Source organism: Nicotiana tomentosiformis, chromosome 5 (assembly GCF_000390325.3).
Source record: "Nicotiana tomentosiformis chromosome 5, ASM39032v3, whole genome shotgun sequence".
NCBI lineage: Eukaryota > Viridiplantae > Streptophyta > Magnoliopsida > Solanales > Solanaceae > Nicotiana > Nicotiana tomentosiformis.
This window is the reverse complement of record NC_090816.1, coordinates 19,973,869-19,990,365: the sequence shown is the minus strand read 5'-3', so window position 1 is coordinate 19,990,365 and position 16,497 is coordinate 19,973,869. Positions and strand designations below refer to the sequence as shown.

Here is a 16,497-nt window from a genome sequence, read left to right as displayed (position 1 = left end):
GTGTATCACATATGTATCATATTTGTATTAAATATATATCACATGTATATCTATGTATACTTGTGTGTGTGATACATTTTTGTTACATGTGTCACAAAAGAAATTTTGAACTCGATTTTAACTATGAATTTTGATACCAAATCACTTCTAATCTTCCTCAATTTTTTGTATATTGACTCATTCATATGTTTTCAATGAATTTTAACCATACCTATCGAAAATGCCATTTTGCTTAGATTTTTGGAATTATATATATGAAATTTTCTTTTCGTTTTGCATTTAATGTTGTTGATCACGTTTAAAAATATGGAAGGAGATCTTTGCGTGTGATTCTTGGAGAGAATTTGGAATCCTTATTTATTTTGGCTAATTTTGGTAAGTTTATGATTAACGGCTAAAGGTTGGTAAGTTATGACTTATTTGAGACATTTTTGTAAGATTTTCGATCTTAGTATTTGGTGAAATTTTTAAAAAATATTTCTGAGTAGGGTTGTTAATAGGGTGAAGTGCGGGAATAGTCACCTTTAAACCCGCTATTTAAAATATATTCACAATTTACAATATTTTTAAAGATTAGTTAATTCACCCAAACTTCAGGACTAAGTATCATAAATTTGAAAATTCATGACTTAGTGTCCTGATTTTTTGAGCTGCTAATTTGAAATTCAAGACATAAGATTCGAACTTAAGGACATAATTTTCCAACTTTAGGACACGATATCCTGAACTCTAGGACGCAGTGTCCTGAAATTTGTGCAAAATTGACTAATCGTTAAATACATTATAAACTGTGGATATATTTTAAACAACATACTTAAAAGTGACTACCTGATGTCATTTTCACCCGTTAATATGGGCTTGGCCAGCTAGGCTGGCCCAACTCAGTCCGTGATTTAATAAGTTGTGCTAAGATTTTTGAAACCTATTTAAAAACAAGATTTTTAAGCTCGACCCATGTAAATCTGTAGCCCCTGAGGCTTGATCAAGGATGGGTTGGGTCAGCCCGTAGAATTAATAAACGTACTTAATTATGAATTGTTGTTCAAAAATACTTTTTAAATTAATTAATCAAACATAAATTATTTTTTATTAAATATATTTTAAAAAAATACTTTAAAAAATTATAATAAACTAATTTTAGAAGTTCAGCTAAACAAGCTTCCGGTCAAAGACTCTCAACAAAGAAGTGAAAGGTGTAGGTACATATAATAGGCCTAAAAGATCAAAGTTGTGCAGAATACTTGCTTACAAACATCCACTGCTATATCAGAAGCTTTTCTCACTTTCTTATGAAAAGAAAAACACCATACAGCAAACCCATATCTCCGTTGTCTTCTTCCCTTTGCTGCAGCTGTGTCACCTTGGACTTCGGACAAATCCTTTGCAAATACAGAGATTCCATTCTTTTCTTTCTGTAAAGGCTGGCTGTTTCACGGATAAATAGGTCTGCATTGAAAATTGTACTTATATTGACATTTACGGGTTAATTATGCTAACTCCTCTTTAATTTGTCTAAATTATGCAAATACCCCTTATGTATACTCCATAATTTCAATTCAGTACTCCCTCCTAATTTATGTGACAATGTTTGACATATAGTATAAGAGGTAGTTTGATTAAGATGAATTAGAGAAAATAATGCATGCATTAACTTTTGGTATTACTAATCTCTTATTTTGTACACTTTTTCAACTTTATGTATTATTAATGCAAGTACTAGTTATACAACCTATTTGGTTTTACCAAGGTTATTAATACATGCATTAGCATGATTAATGATAAAATTATCCTTAAAGTCCCTTAAAGCTAAAGAATATGGAGGACATTTTTATAAATAACTATTTTTTATAAAAATTATGCAATGTATTTTAATTTTTAATAGATAAGAAATAATTTATACATAATTAATACTTGCATTACAAACCCATGCATTACAAAATCTTGCATTACTAATACGTTTTATTCAGCATTATTCTTATACACTTTACCAAATGATCCCTAAATCTTATGGTATAGTATGAATCTTAAATATTTGTAGGACTCAAAATCATCTCATTAAGAGTATAATAGAGATTCTAAAGTTAAATTGCTTCTAAACATTAAAAAAAAAAAAAAACATTCTTTTGGGACAGCCGAAAATAAAGTACGACACAAATTGAGACGGAAGAAATACTTCTCTTTAGTTCATTTTAAGAAGAATGATAGTTTTTAAAAATAATTTAATTTAATGTTTTGTTTACCACACAAATATATACATATCTACGATTATAAGTTTTACATATTTCTTCCCCCTCCCCCCCTAAATTTCACACGTAGTTAAATTATATCACATAAAGTGAATAATACTACATGATGGGTTGTTTGGTATGATGGATGTGTAAAAATAATTTTAGTATCAAAATTTAGTTTTGCCTTATTCTTGATTGGTTACTAATACTGGGATAAGTTAACATAGGACTAAAAATAGTATCAAGATAACTTATATCTTTTAGAGAGTGAAATAGTAATCTCAGGATAAGTTATCAAAGTAGTAAAGTTAACAAATCCAGAATTAATACAACATACCAATCAATCAATAAAAAATAATACCAGAATAACTAATTCCAGCATAACTAATCTTAATATTACTAATTTTAGTAAAATAAAGTAAGCTAATAATAAATAACACTCACATTACATTTATATTACTAATTCTTATATAACTATCGCATAACTAATCCATGCATAACTAATCCCAACATAACTCAACCTTGCATAACTTATCTCTGCATAACTAATCCATGCATTATTTATTCCTGCATAACTAATACATTTATAACTAATACATATATAACTAATATCTGCATAACTCTAACCGGCAACCAAACGATCCATAAGTATATTGGTAACTCCTAGGGTTTTTTTGCCTTGTTCATCAAAATGCGAAAAAATCAATCTTCTTATATTAAATAAGGATAACTTAATAAAACGTATTTTTTAATAAACAAAAAAAGCGCTAAAAGGACAGTTAAAATGAGACGGAATATGCACATTAGTAGCTCCTTAGGGTTTTTTGTCCTGTTTATCAGCTTTAATTACTACTCCATAGTCAGGTTTCCACATGCTCCTCGGGACTACCATCTCTCCTACTTCAACGCCATAATATTTTTCCTTTATTTCCATTCCTTCATTTATACTCCCCATTCTGACCACTTTCCCTTCTTCTTCTCCCTTTTCTCTCCATCTTTCCATTTCATAACCAACTTAATCCTTTCTTTCTCACCAGCTCTTTAAGTTAAGCTCTAGTTAGCTCTTCTCAAGAAGAAGAGAAGCTATAACTAGTTGGAGTACTATATAATAGTGAAAAATATGGTAATGGAAGGGATTCAAGAAGACATAGGTGAAGGTATTTTCCAATGTACAAATCATCCTTACAAGAATAATACCCCAGGTGGGATTTGTCCTTTTTGCCTTCAAGAAAAACTTGGAAACCTTGTTTCTTCATCTGCTGTTTTTCCTTCTAATTCTTCCTCTTCAACTTCTTCTTTTAAATCTGATTTTGGATTCACTTCCACTACTTCTTCAACTCTTTCACTCCAAACCAACATCAAGAATACCTCTAACTTTACAAAATCAAGAAAATCTGAAGGTGAAGATTATGTCCATCAGAGAAAAGGGTTATGGTCATTTCTTTACAACTCATCTTCTAAACATTTTTCCACTGCTAAGAAATCTGAAAAACCTACAAAAGACATTAACTTTCCTTCATCTTCAGCTTTGAGTGGTTCTATAGAGGTAGAGGAGAATGAGGTCTGTCCTATTCAGGTTTATTCAAGATCCAGATCTATTGGCTGTGGAAGCAGAAACGTTTCAGGTGATTGTATTTTGCGAAGAGTCGAGTCTCAAAGAGAAGGTAAACATAGAGTTTCCTCAAGAAAAGAATGCATTAAAGAAAGAGTAAGATGTAGAGGGATTTTTAGTGGTTTTATGATTACTAGTTCCTCTTCATCTTATTGGGGATGGGTATTAGCAAGTCCAATGCGAGCTTTTACTAAACCATTATCAAGTAAGAAAGGAGAAGCCTCAAACAAGAATGCTACTCCAAATTTGGCTGCCATTCCTTCTTTATTGACAAATTAAAGGCTAGGAAGGGTTTTCTAGTTTACAAAGTAAATGACACTATACAAATTTACAATTTTCTTGTTTAGACTATGTTCATTTATGAGGTTTTGTTCATCTTTGTTTATGTATCATCACTGTTTAGGGGAAGGGGAAGGGCCTTGGAGCAATAATTGTGTACTATTGTGTTTTTATGATCCACGGGTTTTGAGCGTCGGACGGCCTTTTTACTGCTTTTTCCCTCTTGACTGTCGAGGTTATAGTGTCACAGACGCACAGTTTTGGCTGGTAAAAGATCTTTTATTGGAATCTGATTTGTGATTAAACACATAGTTACATTACTATCTTACTCAGTCTGACAATTTAAATGTACTCTTTATTTCTCCGCTAATTTTGAGTATTTCACACAATATCTCGTCCAGCATTTGAAATGTACATAATATCACATCATCTTTTTATTGCACTGGTAACTTATACTAATTACAACTCTTGAATGAAGAAATTAGGATGAGTACTAAATGGGTGATAATCAGGCGCAGAAGCCCGGTTATAGGTTCTGTTTTTGCTCAACCAATATATTTGTATTAAACTTAGAATTTAAAATTCATATCGTTGAACTTCTGGTTCTACCTCGGGTGCTAATCAACGAAGAGATTGACATAATTGATTGCAATGAGGACCCCAAGTCATAATATAACACTTAAGTCAAAGATCTTAATGAGTGAAATCTGATGAACTTTACTATTAAAGGACATACTATTTTAGCACCTACCAGAAATACATTCAAAGATAATCAATCACTTGGTTAGGTATTCTAGGGGTTGGCAGGGTAGGGAAACTTCTTAAAAAGCATTCAAAGGAAAGATCTTTCTACCTTCTTTTTCCCCTAGTAGTAGTGCAAATGGTATAAACTTTTTAAATCCTAGCCCCAGTAGGCAGTAACTATACTTCAGATTTTTTCTTGATTTATTTAGTATGATCCATTCTATACCCTAAGGTCTTGACTTGTAAAATCACGCACATTTTTTGGAATTTTGACTACAAGCATTAGTTTAGGTTTTTGCAACTTCAGTAGAAAGCATACAAAATTGAGTAGATAATATTACATCAATGGTTGGTTTGGAATCTGCCGCAAGATGAATGGAACTCAATCTAGTAACCACCTAAACTGATGAAATACAAGGTGCAACCACTTGGACAAAGAAACAAGTGGAAAAGTAAATGTAAGACTATAGAATATCTGGTATTTCAAATAATCTTTTCTACTCTACCTGGAAAAAATAGTTACCCGCAACTACTCGCCTTCCTACATCTAACTCCAAACTTCTGCGTTGTTTTGACAGTTTTTTCAGCTGTTCAGTAGTTAGTCGTGTAAAATTTACTCAGATGGGGCAGGGTGGAATATCAATAGTAATACCAGCTTGGATTTGGCCCCAACCAATAAGCCGCCAGTGCTTCTCAATTCTCCGGCTAAGAGCAATTTTCTCACCTTTGCTGGTACACACAGGGGACGTTAATTGCAGTTTCGCGAAAACATTCTTGACAGCAACAACACGAGCCCCTGTTGACATAGACCCTATATTTAACATGAGGATTTCTCCCTTTGCCAACTTTGAGACTTTACCCTGCCTCTCCGAGTCCTTTGTCCTCACACCCAAAAGACGTCGGAGCAAAAAGAAATTCACCTGCATTACAAAGTATAGAAATAAAGGAAAGATACATAAGAGCACTGTATAGGAACTCAGTTGGAAGGAGGATAACACAGTCAATCGAAAACAGTAGACTTATTGAAAAAGAACCAGTAGTTCCTTTACGACAGACTTAACTATTTCATTACTCAGAAAGAAAAGGGATATCACTGATCTAAAAAACAGTTCTCTAAGAAGAGACATACAAAATTCTAGTTTTAGCAATTCATCAAGTTTCTGAAGTATTTCAAGGAAGTCATACCTCTAGTTCGACGAAAACTTCAGGGAGTGACCCAACCTCCCCAAGAACCTGTCCCACCAATCGATCAGCACGTGTTAATGTTGGATCCATAGTTGTTCCAACTCCAATGAGGCCTCCGGGCACAGCAAATTGTAGTTCATTTTGCTCGGCAAACAATGATACTATTCTTGAATATATTGGAGTACATTTGATGTTTCCACTCTCATCTTTGACAACAATTCCTGGACGAACTTCAATAAGTTGATTTACCTTCAATACACCCTGCACAAAGAATCTAATTAACCATTATGAAGGTCTTCCTTTTGTTATAAAGGTGGCATTCATGTCGTTTTTGTATAAATTCAATAATACGTGGATAATTTTGTGAGGTGCTATTTCTTCCTTAGCTGAGTTAGTTAAATATCATTAACCTTCATCATTTTCAGGGCATGATTTTTTTTCTTTAGTTTTTATTCTCCTATTCAAATACATTATTTAATAAAATTTATGTGATTCAAAAGAAATAAATAATTATACCCACCGTAAATGACTAGTATCATTAATTGCAGGAAAAGAGAAAGATACCTTCAAAATACTGCCACCAGCAACACCACCTCTGATATCATCAACTTCAAAACCAGGTTTGTTGACATCAAATGACCGGATAACAATCATATTTGGTGGTGAAATGAAATTCCTCTCAGGAATGGGAATTTTTTTCACAATATATTCAGCAACTACATCAATATTGTACTTCAATTGTGCAGATATTGGTACAACTGGGGCACCATCTGCAACAGTTCCCTGAATAAGGTTTTGAAATATGGTATTATAACAACTATCCTCACAAATTAAGCACAGAATGTGAGTGGAGAAAGAAAAGCAGTATTCCACTAACCTGAATAAATTTCTGAATTGCCTCGTGCTGGTTGATGGCAACATTTTCCTGGACTAGATCAACCTTATTTTGAAGAATTATGATATGTTGGAGGCGCATAATTTCAACAGCTGCTAAATGTTCAGAAGTTTGAGGTTGGGGACAGCTCTCATTGGCAGCAATCAGAAGTAAGGCTCCATCCATAATTGCAGCTCCATTAAGCATCGTAGCCATGAGAATATCATGACCCTGCAGAAAACGATGTTATAGGCAGCATTGGTATAATAGAAAGTTATACGGCAGAGATGAGAATTAAATATCACAAGGATGCAAAGTACATCATGAGTTAGTTTTTCAGTATTATGACTGCAATTTATTAAACAAAATAATCTCCCCTAGTAAGGAGAAGTATCTACTGACAGAGAAACATAAACGTACGTTAATGACAACATAACCAAAGAGAAAATTCTCTTCAAATTATGTATTCCAAAGTGCATGCTGCAGTTTCAAATATCCAATATCCAAAAACCATTAAAAGGAGCAGTAATTTTCAGAAAAAGGGACAATTACATAGTAGTTTATTAGAATAAACCGTTCAAAGATGCAAAGCTGAGGGTCACCAGCGATTGTTTAGATAACGATACTGAAGCTGAATATCTCTTTCTAAAATAGGCCTACAATTCTGAAACAAAATAAAAAAATAAAAAAGGAACACACATAAAACACGGGGAAAAAAATACTTATCTTCCAAGACTTCCTTCAATCTTAGAGAAAGCTAATAGGTACTGCAAGTTAAATGCGAATACTAATATAATGTCGAGCATTCAGTACAAAGAAAGCAGTAACGATTTATTGAAAACTTTTTTTTAAGTACTTTCCTGCTTTAATACCAAAGCTACAATCCTCAATATTTTCTCTGGTATGGTCATATCTAAGCACAGTCAAACTAAAGGCTAATCATCTCATATAGAAACAGAATGCACAACTAAAATGGCAGTAATACATACTGTACAGAGTGGCACGTGAGGAACTTACGGGGCAATCAACAAAGGATACATGCCTCAGTAATTTCATCCTGCAGTTCTCAAAACCAGGGACATCACACATGGGACTGTCTTCTTTTCCACTACCATATGCCCTGGAAATGATTGTTGTTACAGCACAGGCTACCAAATGAAGCACATTTCTGTTTCAAGTCAAGGACTCACTTGTAGCACATGGGTCTAGGACAGCGCTCTTCTTCACATTTGTATATCTTAGCATTTGCATATCCAAGCTTAATTGTAATATTACGTTCTAGCTCATTTTTAAAACGAACGGTCTGCACAAATAAGGGTGTTTAATTATTTTCTGTCTGACTACTTTCAGCAAACACACAGTGTGAATAAAATAAGTAAGACAAAACAAAGATCAGACCAAAATAAGGACTTACTAACCAACATATACGAAATATCAATTGAGCTAGCCCATAATAGATAAAAATCATTAATTTTCGTAAAAGCTGATTATTCCACCATAATTTTCCCAAACTGCTAATACAGGCTCTGTGTCTTGTTGCAATATAGAGTAATATAATAATAGCTTTGATTCATTATCAGCATACTGAATAGGAGCACAGGGAATTACTTTATTTTTCATCATAACAGAAGGAAAAGGACAAAACCCAGAAATGCTTTCTAGTTGATAAACTAAATAGTTACTTAGCGTTAGATACCTATAATTAACAGAAAGAATATTTGTTCCCAGAAATACAAAGGTAAATAAGAACCTGTATTTACAGTTTACAAAGGTCAACATATCATTCAATTGTAACTCAAGAGAAGCAGTTAAATAGAGGACTCTCACATCTGACAAGAATTTTATGATCTAGCAGGACAAACCTTCTAAACTCAGAAGTTTAACTCCATTGATAAAAGGTCCAGAATTTAAATACGACATACCTGCACACCAGATATAGCTTTTACGACTGTTGACTTTCCATGAGCCACATGGCCAATAGTACCTAGATTTTGAAATCATATTTCAGTAATTCAGTGTGACTAGTAAAGTGTAAAAGGGATATATACCATACACAAATTGATGTAAGCACATATCGTTTCAAGTATTCAATTATTACTAGTTTACCAATATTTATTGTAGCCTGACGAGAAATAACTTCAGGCGAAAGCGGATGTAGCTTTGTCACATCCAATTTGCTTAGGTCCTGCTCCATCAATCCTTTCCGAGACATTTTCGACTGCTGTTAAATACTTCAGTAGCAATCTTCAACTCTGAAAGTTGGAACAAAGACAAAGAAAGTCATCTTTAAAACTACAATGACTTATCATAGAACGTCGAGCAACAAATCAACAAACTCAAGGAATAGGGTTACACAGCTTAATCACCAAAGTGTTTGCTTAAGCAACGAAAAATTCAGACACCTCATTATTAACTTTCTTTTATTGTCCTTCCCATACCAAAGAAATGGAACCTAGCTGATCAAAGACCAATCTCCACCCGATACACTGCCAACGACCAACGGATTCATCAAGTACGTTCAAGCATCCTAGCATCTCAAATTGACCTCATCTTTTTTTCTTTCCATAAATGCATAATCAATTGACATTATTAGGTTGATTTTTCTATATAATATAATGGTAGTATCTGGATAAACTTGCAGGCACCTCGACTACTCTACTGTATACCTGCTTCGTCCCACCAACACAGGTAATGAGTAACTCTATCCACCGAAATTTATATAGATAGAAAAATTCACTTAGTACTGAGTTTAAGTTTTATGCACTGAGAATGTAATATTCACACTATTACGTCAGTTGAAAGACAATTGCATGTTACTTCATTTAATATGAAATGCAATACTATTAGTAATATGTCACACAGGAATTCGAAGCTTTATTTGAGAAATGGAAACAAACACATCGTTTTAATCCAATTCATTAAGCATTTGCATTATAGCACTAAAAATCATTACAGAAAAGGTTAAAGAGTTTGGTCTAATTGAAGATAGACAGAAAGGAATTATTTAAGAGAAACATACAAAGTCAGCCGTCGGAGAAGGAGAACGACGAGGAGTTGGCTGCTGAGAGGAGGGTTCGGCCGCTGAAGACTGTTACAATTTGGGCTCCATTTGTTTGCTTTTAATCCACAGCCCACTTGAATGAATTTGGGCTTCAGATCAAGTAGGCCTTAAGTACTACAAATTTGGGTTTTATGACTGGCCCAATAAAGGCCCATTACGATTGGTGGATTAAGTGGGTCAACCCGGTCCACTTGCCTGGTCAGTGACTAAAACATATGTATATGACTGGTGAGACATCTCTATAGCAGCATCCCTAAAAAATAAATTTTTCTTAAAACTAATTTTTAAGTTATATTTTACTTCTCTATAACAGCTTTTTACCTATAACAATAACATGTAGTAGCACGCTCTTTGTAAAATTACCTCTCTAAAGCAGCCATATAAAATATTTAAGATTACTAATAATAATTCTAAAAATATGCACACAATCTTTTCTATTAACAAAGTTTCTATCTTGCATAACGTATAAGATTTGAAGATTTGTACAAGATATTTTTTCTACTGGACAAATTCCAAAAAATATTGGGATTTTTTCATTCCTATACACTAGTTGAAACCTTATTATGAAAAATATTCATGTTTTGGTATTTACCCGACCTAAACACATTTTAGTTACAAAATATATACAATCCACCTTAAAGGGCACTCAAATCTATTATTTGTGTCTTCAATCAAGGGATTTAGTTACACCATTTTCCTTTTTTTTTCTCCTCTTCTCTTTCCTTATTTTTCTTCCGCCTTAATATACGGTAATCATGGAAGCTATTTTTCTCCACCCTGTCATTTTGCCATGGATTGTTTTCCTAGTTTGTAAATTTGGAAGAAAGGCGCAAGCTTTTAGAAGAGCAGAAAAAGTGAATTTGGAGGTGTTGAGAGGAAAATGAGGTTCTTTAGAGTAGGCTAAGAGAGCTTCAAAATGGTTTTCTTGTTGGATAAAAGTTTTGATTTTTGAATTAAGCCAAACAAAAGAATGGATTGGATTCGTAGTGGAAAATTCACGGGATTTGAAGCAAAGGAAACGCATAGCATCTCATCCTCCTAAGTTCAGCAAATGTCACTGACAAACTGGAGAAGGTGGACTTACTCCTCTGCACTTCAAGCGAAAAATATATTTTATTTTGTTTCTTGTGTTATAAAGATTGGTCTAAGTGAAAAATATAAAAATAGATATGCGTGTCTGAAATATATTCAGTCAAGTATGTCAATCATTAAAGGAAGGTGGGTCAAGTAAAAATGTATTCAGTATACAACTTATCTACAACTTTCATATATTATTTCTACCGAGTTATATACAACTTAAATACAATTTTTATATAAATTTTATATAATATGTCCTTTGTATATTTTGTATCTGATTTATACATACAACAACAACAACAATAATAACAACCCAGTATAATCCTACTAGTGGGGTCTGGGGAGGGTAGTGTGTACGCAGATCTTACCCTTACCCTAGGGTAGAGAGGTTGTTTCCGATAAACCCTCGACTCCCTCCTTTCAAGAACTCCCCACCTTACTCTTGGGGTGACTCGAACTCACAACCTCTTAGTTGGAAGTGGAGGGTGCTTACCACTAGAGCAACTCACTCTTGTCAGTCTGATTTATACATAGTAAAAATAAATTTCATACAACTAATTATATAATATACAACTTATCTACAACTTATCTATAATTTTCATATATTATTTTTACCCAGTTATATATAACTACAATATCATACCACTTAAATATAATTTTTATATAAATTTTATACAATATGTCTTTTGTATATTTTGTATCTAATTTATACATAGTAAAAATAAATTTTATACAACTAATTATATATTATACAACTTATCTACAACTTATCTACAACTTTCATACATTATTTCTACCAAGTTATATATAACTACAATATCATATAACTTAAATACAATTTTTATACAATATTATTCAACTTTCATACAATATTTAAATAAAAAAAATATATAAACAACATAATAAAATTTTTCTACAATTTTACTATAATTTCGTAAGTATAATGTATGCCATGTCTTCTTCTTCTTCTTCTTCTTCTTCTTCTTCTTCTTCTTCTTCTTCTTCTTCTTCTTCTTCGAGTTTCAATCTGAAATTCAGCTAAAATCAAGTTTAATCTTCACCAAAACAACCTCAAAATTGAGATATAAACTCCAAACAATATTTCCAATTGTTTGCAACAACATCCAATCCAAACAAATAATGATTTTTGAAAATTCAAATTCGAATCAAAAGCTTCAAAGCTTTTTAATGGCTGTCAATGGTGGAATTGCCGCTCTCTTTTTCTTTGCTCTACATTACTGGAATTAGGGATTGAGAGATAGAGAGAGACGTAGAGAGAATTCCCAATTACTTGCAACAACACCCAATTCAAACAAATAATGGTTTTTAAAAACCCAAATTCGAATTCAAAGCTTCAAAGTTTTTTAATGGATGTCAATGGTAGAATTGCTGCTCTCTTTTCCTTTGCTTTACATTACTGGAATTAGGGATTGAGAGATAGAGAGAGACGTAGAGAGAGAGAGAGAGAGACGAAGAGAGAGAGAGCGTAGGAGGGAGAGAGAATAAGGATGAGAAATAATTAATTTCTAATATAAAGGGATACTCATTTAATTCCTAAAGTGTATATAATTGGTAAATTTATATATAGGGTATAATTAAATTAAAACTTGAGTAGGGAGGGTAATAAAGTTTCAAATAGTGTATAGGAATGTAAAAGCTCCAAAAATATTTAGATAGAAAATTCCACTTTGATGAATTTGGGCTTCAGTTCTAATGGGCCTTAAGTACTACGAATTTGGGCTTTAAGACTGGCCCAATAAAGGCCCATCCAGATTGGTGGATTAAGTGGGTGAATCCGGTCCACTTGCCCGGTCAGTGACTAAAACATATGTATCTTACTATGTTTAACGGAATAAATTAGACATAATTGTCAAAATAAGACTTTTTGATTTTGCTATCCAATTATATTGTATATGAATCTTAATATGCAGGAATACAGTTCTTTTTATGTTCATTCGAATACTAGATTTGTCCCTCAAGGAAATGAATACTTCTAGGCAAATTATCCTTCTCCGATATTTTCTTTCTCTCTTTTTTTATAACGTAGCATTTATATATTAAAAAATGGAAAGTACTAGTACTTAGAGGGAACTAAACGTGAGGTTACAGTTTCCGTTGAGTCAAACATTAAGCGAGACAAAATAAAAGGAGGTAGGGGTGGGGTAGGGGGTGTTTCAAAAATCATAGTATCATGGTGTAGTGTAGTAGTCCTTTGCTTGCCAAAACGTGCCATTTGATCCGCCACTCCATTTCCCTTCCGAAATGTGTGTTGGATCCCAGGTAATTGTAGATTACCGAGCATCAAAGTCTTCGTAGAGCAGTTAACTAGAATTAGAAGATTGCTGACGCGAGAGAGTACGACCTCTCTCAGGATAGATGGTTGTCCTCCTTTTCACAAAAAATTGAGAGATAAATTGATATATTTGTTGGATCCATTAGGATTGAGAAGACCTGAATCTACACTCCTAACTCCCCAGAGTCATGTCCTACCCTGCCTTGAACTAGAGCGCGAACACCATGACACATAACTATAAGAGAGTATTTGCCCGTCGATGTTAACTTGATCAATAATTGATGAAAGGACCACTTGGAAATCAAGTAAAATTTGGAAATCTAAATTCAGAATTATTTCTCCAGAGATCATATAGATACAATTTTAGCATTGCCATGACTTAATGTCATAGTCTGGTTGTGCCCAAAGCATTGTCTAACCCCGATCAATATTGTAACAATATTTTGTATATATTTTTTAAGTCACTGTAATATTTGTTAGGATCGAAATAATCAGGTGTCATGCGTAAACTAGTAAAGCAAAACTTGAATAACGATAAATCAGACAACAAAGGAGAAATATACAAATAGAGACACAAACATTTGACGTGGTTCGGTCAATTGACCCACGTCCACGAATGGAGATGAACAATCCACTATATAAAAGAGAGTACAAATTATCGAGAGAACAACCTCACGAAGAGGCAAACACAAGTGACACACTAACACTTGTCCTATAAAATTCTCCCCCTAAACATGACTCTCAAACCCCTTATGACTATATTGTGGATGCTACTGAATGAGAAGGAAGGATCCCCAATTTATAGAAGTCCAAATATTTTTCTACAAGAAAAGGGACTAGCCAAATATGGAAGATTTGTAATTTCCATCTATAAGAAGAAAAATTCAATTATAGTAAATATGTTGTACTTTCCTTCAAGAAATAGGAAAATCAAATATGGTAAAAAAATCAAGACAACCCCTAACAATATTCAGGTTAACTTATTCGTACCTTAACTAATGAATTAGGTACTTGTTGGTTTCTATCAGTACAGATATCAAGTAATTCCACTCGATAAGGTTTACACAAATGTAAAGAATTTACCTAATACAACACTGCTTGAAAATAATGCTAAGTAATTTGTGATGGAAGTACAACTATATTAGAACCACACAACCTCAAATCCAAGCTCGTATATGAGCTCAGTCGTGACATTAACCAACGATGCTTGCGTAAAAATTCTGCATATGTCACAGTAATGATGTTGTTGCCATCAAGCGAATAGACATCCGTGCCCTCATTAAGATGGTTGTTCATATTTGTGGAACTGATGGTTTATTTCAAGCCTCGTCTACCTTGCCAAGCCACTTGCCTTTGGAACTATATATATTGAAAAATGCTCAATTATATAACCCGAAAGCCCCATATTTAGGGTGTGTTTGGTAGGTCGGAAAATATTTGGCTTAAATATTTTGAAAAATATTTTTCTCACAAACTCATTTTTCTTCAATTGGAGGAAAATATTTTCCGTCAAGAGAAGAGAAAACATTTTTCAAAACTTTTTTTCAACAAAATGATGTAATAAAAAGTATTTTTTTTCATGATATAGTTCAACAAAATATATATTTTCTTTTCATGATATATAAAAAGTATTTTCTTTCATTTCAACAAAATGAGTACTTTATTTTCATGTTATAGAAATAGTACCTTATTTTCAGCCAAAAAAGAGTATTTTCTTTTTAGTTATAGAGCACAAATTTTAATGTTGTTTTTGCGTAAAAAAGTAAAGCAACACATTAGTTCCTTTGTGTTTGTATGAATTTTTAGAAGAATAATTAAATTCTTGAAGAAAATAAAGTCCTATTAAGTATTTGGGGGGAGGGGGGAGGGCACAAGAAATATGGGAACTTGGGAGGGGAGGGAGGGATGAGGAGAGTAGCATAAGAAATATTTTCCTAAACAATATTTTCTACGCTCTAACCAAACACCAAAAAATATTTTCTGAATTTTTTTTACTCACCAACTATACAAGAAAAAATAAGTGATAAAACTATCATGTCTCAAACTACCCCCTAGACGTGACTGGCACTCAGTTAATATCACATGCCGGACGAACCAATTCCTGTACTCTTAACCTTTTATATAAGCATTGAGAAAAATACGTACAAGTCAAAATGCATTAAAAATTATTAAATACGAAATAATTATCCAACTAAAACCATAACTTATTTATAAAATCTAATGACCACTTAAGTAATAATTCTCTAACCCAAATTTCATACTAAGACCATGGAGCATCTAAGAGAATTACAAAAGACATTATATGAATAAATGATAAAGACTTTTTTGGCAGCCTCCACAAACAATACGGCAGTTCATCTCACTAACTGAATCAACTCTAGCGAACTTGCCAGCTACTAGACACGTCTTTATCAATAGTAGACATACAGGTAAGGAGTGAGTTATACGTACATATAACTTAGTAAGATCCTCGACTCGACACTCTGAATACCTCTGGAACAAGTGTTAGAAAAAATAAACACACAACGAGCACATAAATAATATGCACATAAATCCTTTCACCATATAATTACTCTATAAGGCCCAAACAGTTATCAGCAATAACGCTATGTATATCAGCATAATCTACACTAAGGACTTGTCATACACGGCACTGAAGAAAATAAACCAAACACTCCACGTATAACGACCCGACCGGTCATTTTACTTTCTAGAATTCCGTTCCCTTAAATAAGACTCACCGTATGTATTTTTACTATTTTATGACTTGCGGGGATGGTTAGTTCGGGTTTGGAAGGGTTCAGGTTGAAATTGGAACACTTAGTTTCTTATTATTGGCTTAAAAGAGTTAAGTTTGACTTGGGTCTATATTTACAGTAAACGACCTCGGAATCAGGATTTGACGGTCCCAATAGGTTCGTGTGATGATTTTGGACTTGGGCGTGTGTTCGGATCGGGTTGTGGATGACCCAGGAGCGTTTCGGCGCCTAAAGTTGAAAGTTGGTACATTGAAGGTTGTAAAGTTCTTAAAATTTGGTTGAAGTAGGTTTTGGTGTTATCAAGGCCCGTTAGGGATTTTGAGCCTGGAAATAGCTTCGTACGGTGATTTAAGACTTGCGTGCAAAATTTGGTGTCATTCCGAGT

The 16,497-nt window shown here is 33.3% G+C and overlaps 2 protein-coding genes across 2 annotated transcripts; one reads left to right on the top strand and one right to left on the bottom strand.

The window, feature by feature from the left end:
* The first annotated feature begins 3,078 nt into the window (after positions 1-3,078).
* Positions 3,079-4,407, top strand: LOC104091220 (uncharacterized). The gene has a single exon (XM_009596503.3). The coding sequence runs from the start codon at positions 3,349-3,351 to the stop codon at positions 4,117-4,119; it is 771 nt and encodes a 256-aa protein (XP_009594798.1). The 5' UTR covers positions 3,079-3,348; the 3' UTR covers positions 4,120-4,407.
* A 742-nt stretch (positions 4,408-5,149) lies between these two features.
* LOC104091219 (eukaryotic translation initiation factor 2 subunit gamma-like) lies at positions 5,150-10,050 on the bottom strand. Its single transcript, XM_009596502.4, has 9 exons — positions 9,942-10,050; positions 9,029-9,174; positions 8,845-8,906; positions 8,113-8,225; positions 7,940-8,042; positions 6,926-7,153; positions 6,613-6,831; positions 6,049-6,309; positions 5,150-5,783 (listed from the first exon to the last, which is right to left on the bottom strand). Exons 2-9 carry the CDS (start codon positions 9,132-9,134, stop codon positions 5,481-5,483), a joined length of 1,395 nt encoding a protein of 464 aa, XP_009594797.1. The 5' UTR covers positions 9,135-9,174; positions 9,942-10,050; the 3' UTR covers positions 5,150-5,480.
* Between the last annotated feature and the right edge of the window lie 6,447 nt (positions 10,051-16,497).